Source organism: Halyomorpha halys, unplaced genomic scaffold, assembly GCF_000696795.3.
Source record: "Halyomorpha halys isolate HHAL.00 unplaced genomic scaffold, Hhal_1.1 Scaffold316.1, whole genome shotgun sequence".
Taxonomy (NCBI): domain Eukaryota; kingdom Metazoa; phylum Arthropoda; class Insecta; order Hemiptera; family Pentatomidae; genus Halyomorpha; species Halyomorpha halys.
The window spans coordinates 495,486-504,726 of NW_027107962.1; the positions used below are offsets into that span (position 1 = coordinate 495,486).

The 9,241-nt window shown below is 28.9% G+C and overlaps 1 protein-coding gene across 1 annotated transcript in view; it reads right to left on the reverse strand.

The window, feature by feature from the left end:
• Window positions 1–1,016: 1,016 nt before the first annotated feature.
• The window catches only part of LOC106681184 (wee1-like protein kinase), a 13,042-nt gene continuing 4,817 nt past the window's right edge, over window positions 1,017–9,241 (reverse strand). Inside the window, exons 5-9 of the mRNA XM_014421376.3 lie at window positions 7,131–7,276; window positions 6,829–6,957; window positions 5,923–6,050; window positions 4,768–4,917; window positions 1,017–2,439 (exon numbers count right to left, since the gene is read on the reverse strand). Coding sequence (XP_014276862.1) covers window positions 2,299–2,439; window positions 4,768–4,917; window positions 5,923–6,050; window positions 6,829–6,957; window positions 7,131–7,276 — 694 coding nt within the window. The 3' untranslated portion in view covers window positions 1,017–2,298. The remainder of the gene's footprint in view (window positions 2,440–4,767; window positions 4,918–5,922; window positions 6,051–6,828; window positions 6,958–7,130; window positions 7,277–9,241) is intronic.

Consider the following 9,241-nt stretch of genomic DNA (forward strand, 5'->3'; position numbering starts at 1 on the left):
AGTTAAAACTCTCAAGTCAAAAACACTTTCCAGTAAATAAAATAAATATAACTACATCCATCTTTCTAAATCTTCTAGTTTTCAATACCAACCTTTTCATAATTAAAATTAATCATAGGGTTTCGGTTAATGGTAATTGAATAAAAACTCGAGTGGAAACTATGGGTTAAAATATAGAAGATAGTCCTGTAAAAAATATATAAACATATCCATATATATATTTCTTGTGAGCTAGACCTACCACCATTCTTTTATATACTACACAAGGGCAATCAATGATCTTCCGATAAATTAGAATGCTTGGTGAACTATTTTGCTTTCTAAACTAGCTTCAATAGATTTGAATTGGATTTACTCTTTCTTCCATAACAAAATATTCTCTGTTTATTCCTATACCAAATTCCACACTTACCTCTTTTTTTATTTTACCTTTGTTCTATCAAATTCTAATCACATCAGCTTTTGTCATTTTAACCCTTCCTTCAGAACTGTTGTTACTATACTATTATTTCTAGAAAACCTCTCTCATAACTCCTTTAGGAATTTATTCCACTCAATTATAAGAGCTTTGATTGACAATCTGTCATTTTAATCTAATTGTACAATACACAAATGGCATGACTATATGAGAAACCAAGAGGAACAAGTGGTTATTACATAAATAAGGAATTTTACTATCTATCAGGGCCTGAAATATATTTACACTTTAGGATTGACACAATTATGAAACTAAAGGGTAAATTAAGTTCAGGCATGGGCAGCTAGAAAAACAATTGTACTACTTGGCTTTTGACTCATAAGCTGTAAGATTCTGATTCCATACAGAAATAAAAAGTCTGGACTTAAGAATTATTCACAAATGAATGAGTGTGGAGCGTGAAGTGTCCTATAAAAAGGAGTTTGACTATGATGAAATCCCTTGCATCACTCCAAGAAGGGAAGTCACTAATGGACCTCATGAATTTGCCAATTTAAGACAACTGATCATAAAAATGAAAGGATAAATAATAAAAATATAACTTAAAAAATGGTTTTATTTGGGCCTTTCTATGAATGGCTCAATGAAAACCTAAATTAATCACAACAAAGTCAAATTAGCATGTAAATTTAAGGAACAAGGAAGGAACTGAAAGTGAATTTACTGATGCACATACTTGGTACAGCCTTGATTAATTAAACATGATACAGCTGTTTAAGTAATCAAGGTAACAATAAATGGTAATTGTAATTTGGACAGCAATTCAATGAGTAAACATAAAATTTTAATGTTCAGTTCCTGCAATATACCAATACAGGGATATGATTTCAAAAAATAAAATAGATGAAAATAAAGAACTAATACAATGTAATCTTCCTTTTGCACCATTAATAATAATTATAATATTAATAAAAAATTCTGAAACATTCCTAGAACTTATAAATACTAATTTATATAAGTACAAAACACTGGTGATTTAAATGGTAATAAACTATTCTACAAGCCAAATTTAAATCTTTGTTAATTAAAACAGTCAAAACTAAATAACGTAATAAGTCACTTTACAAAATTATTTAACTAAATTATTATAATATACAGTAGCTCTATAATACAATGACAAATGGTACAAACAAAGATCAATTTCAGTTAAAATTTACAGCCTTCAGGAAAAAAAAGGAACTTTTACTAGACATAACTTCTAAACGACTATGTAAATAACGTTTAATTACAATAAATTACAAAGTAAATACCAATGAATTAGCAAGAATAACAAATTAATGGCCATTAAAGGAATAATTCCTCTTGTCAGAATACTTCAAAAATCTGACTACAATGTTATAAAAATAATAAGCAGATAACAGAAATTGATTAACAATCTTACATTACTTTTTAATTTTTTTTTTTTTTATCATATGTTACAGTTCATTTACAAACAAAACATACCACGAACCTTAATAGACATTACATAACAGTTATAATTCATTAAGCATTATAAAATGTTTAATGCATTATAAGTGTTATATTGCCTCTAATTTAAACACATTACTATCACTTAAGAAAATATTATTTATAATCCATTTTCTCAGAAATATATAAATTTATGATTAATGCTAACTAGTAGGGCATAAATACCTCTTCAAAATAACTATGTAAAATATATCTCCATATTTAAAGATTGCCTTACAAATTATAAAAACATTTACTTTACAACTATGTACATTGAACAAAGTAAAATAAATGAAAGGAATTACAATTAATAGATAATCTTAAACAGAGCAATCAATTTTGTACATTTTTTGTCATATATAGATTTTGAAAGACTAAAAATTAGTTGCACTCTGTGATCTCTTTGACTTTTTTCCAATAAGCCTCTCACCTTTGTTGTTGTTATGAGTCGTCGGAACTTGTCTCTTAGATTCTTGAGAATGAGATCTAATAACTTTTACACATTTGTAAACATCCTAAAAAAAAAAATGTTTTCATTAAAACAAAACATAACTTACTTCTTTCAAATATCCATACAAATAAATAGTCAAGTGTAAAATTTGTAAGAAATTTATTGTTAGTTCAAAAATAAAAATTAAGAGAGTTCTCTACAACTTGCAAGAGCTAATTATAAATAGGACATCAGAAATCCTTTTTTTATTTCTTTAACCCCTATCTGACCATTTATGGCTTACAAGGTTGTTATCCTACATGATGTCAATCTATCCTTACGAAGTGGGTAGCCTATCCAACTGGGCCACAATGTGACTTTAAACTGACAGCTACCATGGCCTCTAAGAAATTCAATTGAACTATTTTTAATTAAACAATTAGGTACTACAACAAAAAGCCAAAAGTCTGCCAGTAGGATTCCTAGATATTTACCTGCCCTCCTATCTCCCATGAAAAAAAACATGAATACAAAAAAAAAAAAATCATTTGTTATCAAATATTTATTTATTGGAAGATCGTTGATAGACTCTGAGTAATAAATAAAAGGTAGATTGTCTGAGTGTGGTCAAAAGAACTCATATAGTAATTATTACTGTGAGCCAACGCTTTCGCCTCACTTTGCAAGGCTTCATCAGAGCTAAAAAAAAAATACAAACAACAAAAATAATCTAACAAAGTAAAAGAATATATAACATAAAACAAAAGTAAACTAAGGTATGGCTAAAACGATTTAAAATATATGAAAAATTTAAATAAAAATGAACAAAGTAAATTAAAGAAAATAAAAATAAGATGTACAGTGAAAAGTATAAGAATTACAAAAAGGTATTAGACAATTAATGAAAATGCAAATAACAAATAAAAAGTAGATATAAAGAAATATAAAAATACAGAGCACACTAAAAGACAAGAATATGGGAAATAATAACAAAATAAAGGTAAACAAAAATAACGAACAAAACAGCACACCAACAAAGCTTCAAAGAGCTGAACGAAGGAAAGCAAAAGAATGGACTAAAGGCAGATGGAAGGTATTAACAGGATAGGGGAGTAAAGGAATTTGATGGTTAACAAATATTTTATATTTGAAAGCAAACAGATATAAAACAATGTTAAATTAAGACAATAAAGTCAAGAGGAAGGTTAATATATTAGTGTTATAATGTTAAGTAAGATAATATATCATTTTACTTCAACATTATTTTCACTATAAATCTTATGTTTATTAAATTTAGTTTACTTTATTAATTTTCATATAAATTTTTCACATATTTTTAATCATTTTTTAGCCATACCTTAGTTTACTTTTGTTTCATATTTATCTATTCTCTTACTTTATAACATTATTTTAGTTGCTTTTATCTATTTTAGTCCTGCTAAGTGGGATAAAACGTTGGCTCATGATATGAATGTTTCATAAGAGCCAATTCTAGCAGTCTGGGATTGTACTGAGTATGTGCAGTATAGGTTTTAGGAGGCAAAACCCTAGGCATGCTCTGTGAAGTTTCGGACTGTCAGAACTGGTTCTTGGAACAGACCTAATAAATAGTTTAATTACTATTTGATGAGTTCTTTTTACCACACCCTGACTCATCTTCCTTTTATTTATTTTGAAAAAAAAAATGTATTAATAATTTATACTATATACTTGATAATTTATACTTTATAATTATAATTTATACTTGCTTTATTTTGGAACAATTGTTTTAGGCTGAAAATTGATATTTTCACTTACCTGTAAACAAAATATGTAGTATATTTCAAGACATGAAGTGAAAAATGAAAGCTTTGTTAAGAAAAAAAAACAGTCCTAAATGGAATGAATAGATTATCACAAAATTCAGAGTAAAAAATGAGAAAGACTGTATGTACCTTATGAAAAACTAAATGTACAAAAAGCCGAAAACACTTAGGATAATTTATCAACAGTCAAAAATATGCCAAGGTATGAGGGCAGATTGTAAACAAAAAGAAAACAAAATTGTTTGGGTTGGTAATTACTTTTTTAATTTTCTATTTATTTAGAAACTGTTTACTTTATTTTTCATTTTTGACCCATTAAGTTTTTGAAAATTTCTTGATTTTTATATGAGACTGATGAAAACCCCTAACTATATGTAAATATACAGAATAATGCAATTTCCAGACTATTATTGATTTTTGCTATCTGTAGGCACACTAGTACAACTACACTTTTTGTTTAATCTAAACCATTAACTAACTAACCCAAGCTCTTGCTAAGCTGCAATGAACTTAAAATTTGCTTAAATTTCTTACATAGCTATAAAACAACCAAATGAATATAAGAGCTCTAAGAGCAACTACCTTCATTTAATACTTATCCAACTTACCTGTAACCGTTGCTCTAAAAGCTGAATTTTCTGTTTCGCTGCTTTCAATTCATGTTTATCCTTCACTGTTTTGTATATAGGAGAAGATGAAGTTTCCAACAAAAGTTCACTGGCAGTTGGCCTCAATTCAGGATCAACATGTATCATCCTCTGAAAATAATTTAAAAAATTAATGGAAGGAAAAAAATATGAAAAAAGAGAACAAATGTGATAATTAATTATTGGAAAAAACGGTCAGAATGCAATTATTTAAATTTATTTTTTAGATCTTAAACACTTGGATCTAAAATGTGCATCACCATCCCATTCACCAACCTCATTCGCATATACTCTGATGACAACCTAACCAAATATTAGACTGTTAAAACATAGGCTTTTCTAATAAACAAAAAATTTAAGTTATAAGAATCCTGATTAATTTCTTCAATAAAAACACAATAGATGACAATACCCATCAAGCATAATAATTAAACTAAAATGTTGGCCAGTATAACTTAACTAAAGCTATATGGTTAGTTTATTCTATATAATCATTATATCTAAGAGTCAATTTATGTTTTATTTTTAAGCCTCCTGAATGTAGTACTTGTTATAGGGAGGAGAGAGGAAGTAATGAGATTTTGGTGAAATAAATCCCGTTAACTGCATTTCATGCATTTTAAGAGGAGACTGAGGAAAGATAATATAGATTATACTGGTATTGGGTCTGCGGTCTAATGATGGGACTCACCAGGTTACGTGATGTCAGTAGTAAGTTAGTAGTCCTCAGGTGAATCAGACTGTTTATATAGGTTTGCCACCTTTATGGGTGTCCTCTCGGTGTTAATCTCTGAATTTTACATTAGTGTTTTGTTTAAGATTACATGAACAGAAAATCTCAGAAGGGCAGAAAAATTAATTTAAAACTTCCTATTTCTTTAAAAAAAAAAAAAAAGGAAAAGAAAAAATATAAGATTATTATAAAAGTTTAAGACAAGTAATTAATTGAGCAAAAACTGAAAGATTGATTCTTTTTACTTTTCATTACAATGAGTGCTTTCAAAATTCTTTTAAAAATCCTGATGGCTATAGGACAGTTAATTCATTATAATTAAATTATGATAATAATTCATACAATCCAGAGAATCTAAACATAAATACAACATAAGACTTCACCTTTATGAGATTATTGAATTCTGAGCTGAGATGAGGAAAAGTGATAATCTTGCCTTCCCTGATCTTATGCCAATCCTCTCCATTTTTCGGTAGAGGTCCACCACCAGCAGCTTCATACAATGTTAAACCTATAAGAAATCATAAGCATATATAATGAACAATGAAAAATTAACAAATCAGTTACAACAGGGCCAGGTGATCTAAGTGCCAGAAATTTGGAATACACTTTTTAAACTACCAAAACAATCTTCAAGTATGTTGAAACGTGTTGCATGTGTATATATTCTTGCTTTTAACACATTATGAATACCCCTATTATAATTAGGATTAGGTATATCTAAGTAATACAAATATGACCATATTTATTCGGCATTTAATTAAATCTAAGTAACTAAACTTAAAAGAAGAAAAATTATAGTAACTTATTTGGTAAATAAAAATCACTTAATAAGGTATAATAAAATAAGAAAAAATAAAAATAAAATAAGAATGTGAAATTAATTATTTTTTTCATAAATTTCTACAAGTAGAATAATTTAAGCAATAGAGTTGGAACTATTTAGACATTTTCTGCTTTATTACTAGTACACATTATTTTCAAAGTTCTATTCTATAGATTCATAAGTATTCATAAATGGTATTTGGCACTGCCACTATAGCATTCCATCCTATATCTCATATCAATATTGACTCAAACGAAGCTGTGTACACTAGTATTAATAAAATATTGACAATTAACAAAGTTAAGACAGTAATAGCTAAAATATTGTTTTTTAACTCTGATCCCCATTCACAATAATCATTATATAAAATATCATTTAGGAAGATTATCACTAACACCTGATGATTAACAGCTAAATGTAGAACAAATAAACAGGGGGAAATGTAGAAGAATATTATACTCACCTAATGCAAAAATATCAACTTTTGGAAGATTACTATAGTCGTCATTAAGAAGTTCTTTTGGTAAATATCGACAGTCACCTTCAACAACATCGACTACTTCATCCAACCTTGTGACATGTCCAAGATCAGCTAAAAAGGTTGATTTTGATTTTTATTAAACAACTTTTATCTTAAAACAATAAATGTTCCTAAAATTAAGTAATGTATTATATTTTGGTTAAGAGTAAGATGTTCCATAGTAACATAAGAATTCAGAAATATATTATAAACAAAACCATAGTAGAACTCTAATAAGAGCTAACCTATTTTATAAGTGGTTTCTTCATTAGAATCATCATCATCTCCATACTCATCACCATCATACCTATAGAAAACTCTTGGACCTTTTGATATAAGTATATTACCAGGTTTGATATCCATATGTGCCAGGTTTTTGGAATGAATAAACCTAGAGCAAAAAAAACAACAGATATTTCAGTAATGCAATACAAAATGGTTGTATTCAAATTGATTAAAATTAAAGGAAGATTATTGATTGACCCCATGTATAAAATGGAATATGGTCCGGGTGCAGTCAAAAAAACTCAAATAGGAAATGATTATACTATTTTTATTGAGCCAACGTTTCCCCCACGTTGCAGGGATTCGTCGGGGCTAAAAAAGATACAAACTCTTGAAATACAAAAAAAAAAAAAAGTGGAAAATAACAGGCGTATACAATGAAAAGTAAAATAAAATAAGAAAAATTAAAGGTTGTAAACAGTAAATGAAAAGGGTAATAGTAACAGATAGATAAGAGATAAAATAAGAGAAGAAATATTAAAGAAAGTACAAATTAAGAGATAAAAAAAAGAAAAGGATAAAATCAAATGATGAGACAGAATTCATACCTGTTTTGACGGAAGTCAAAGTCAGAGTGAGCCGTTTGTATTGGGAGGAGTGGGGATGGCAGTTTAGCACGCCACAATAACGAAAATAATTTTAAAGTAAACATTGTAAAAAAAAATTATTTAAATTAGGTAAACAATAAATGGTAATATACATAATTATGAGAGATAGTTGACCGTGGATGACGTACGAGGAGAAGATAATATAAGGTAATATACATAATAGAGGGGGAGAAGAGATATTTACAAAATTATAAAAAAAACAAAAAAAACCATAGAAAAACAAAGGAGAAATAAAGAATAAAATAATGGGATACAATATGTGTAGGCGTTTAAGAAAGACAATATACTAAATGAGTGGGGATACAGAGAAGTGTAAATTATAATAGAAAATTAATAATAAAGTAATTAATATAAGTACGCTTAAGAAGGTAACACATGAATATAAATTAAAAGATAAGATACATGAATATAAATGAAACAGGAGGGATAGTAAATATAAAAATAATTAAATGAGTGGTAAGAATTTAGAGAAACAAGAATAAAAGATATGACAAGAAAGTGGGCTTCTGAAATGCAGAACAAAGTGAAAAGAAGTATTATGAGGGTTTTATTATGTTCAAAATGTGTCGATATGTAAGGAAGATGCAGTCTTTATGAACTTTATATTGACGGAATTCTCAGCTAAATTTATGTAAATGGACTCCGAGATGAGACGTTTGGTGTGGTTGGGGACAGTGGCAAGAATGGAAGGATTGTCAAAATTAAAAGTATGATTCAGGTTTAATGCGTGTTCTGATAATTTAGATGCAAGTGGATTACAGAAGTTGATGAAAGTTTTGTGCTGGGAAATGTGGTTCTTAAGTTGGTTTTTAGTTTCGCCGATATAGAAGGAATTGCAACATGGGGTTGAACAGCGTATCTAGTAAACTACATTGGAACGGTGTAAGAGAGGAATAGGGTCTTTCAATTTGGAACAAAGATAGGAAATGTTGTTGTGAGATTTCAAGCCAAGACGTAGGGTGGGAATAGTGGCTCTTAAGGATTTTATCAGAAAGAATGGGGATATACGGAAGGGACCTGTACTGAAAAAGTGGTGGAGTGGGTTGAGAAGAGTTGAGGACAGGAGGGATTGGAGTAACACGGTTAATGTAAGAATCGAGTAGTTTGTTAGTAATTTTCTGAGGGAAATTGTTGTTAAGTAGGATCTGTTTAATATGTTGTATGTTGGTCTGGTGGTATTGAGTCAGAAAGAGAAAAGGATCGGTGGATAAGGTTCTTAGCAACATTAATAATTTGGTGATAAGGGTGTTGAGAAAAGTAGTTGAGGAGTCTGCCAGAATAAGTGGGTTTGGTATACCAATCAGTGGATTGGGAGCCATCGGAATTTCAAATAATAAGTAAGAAAAAGAGAGGGGATGGTCAATTTCACCTTCAACAGTAAACCGAAGATGAGGGTGGTAGGAGTTAAAGGCTGGTAGGATCTCGGGGATTCTGTCAGGATTGAGGACAAGGAAGAGATCGTC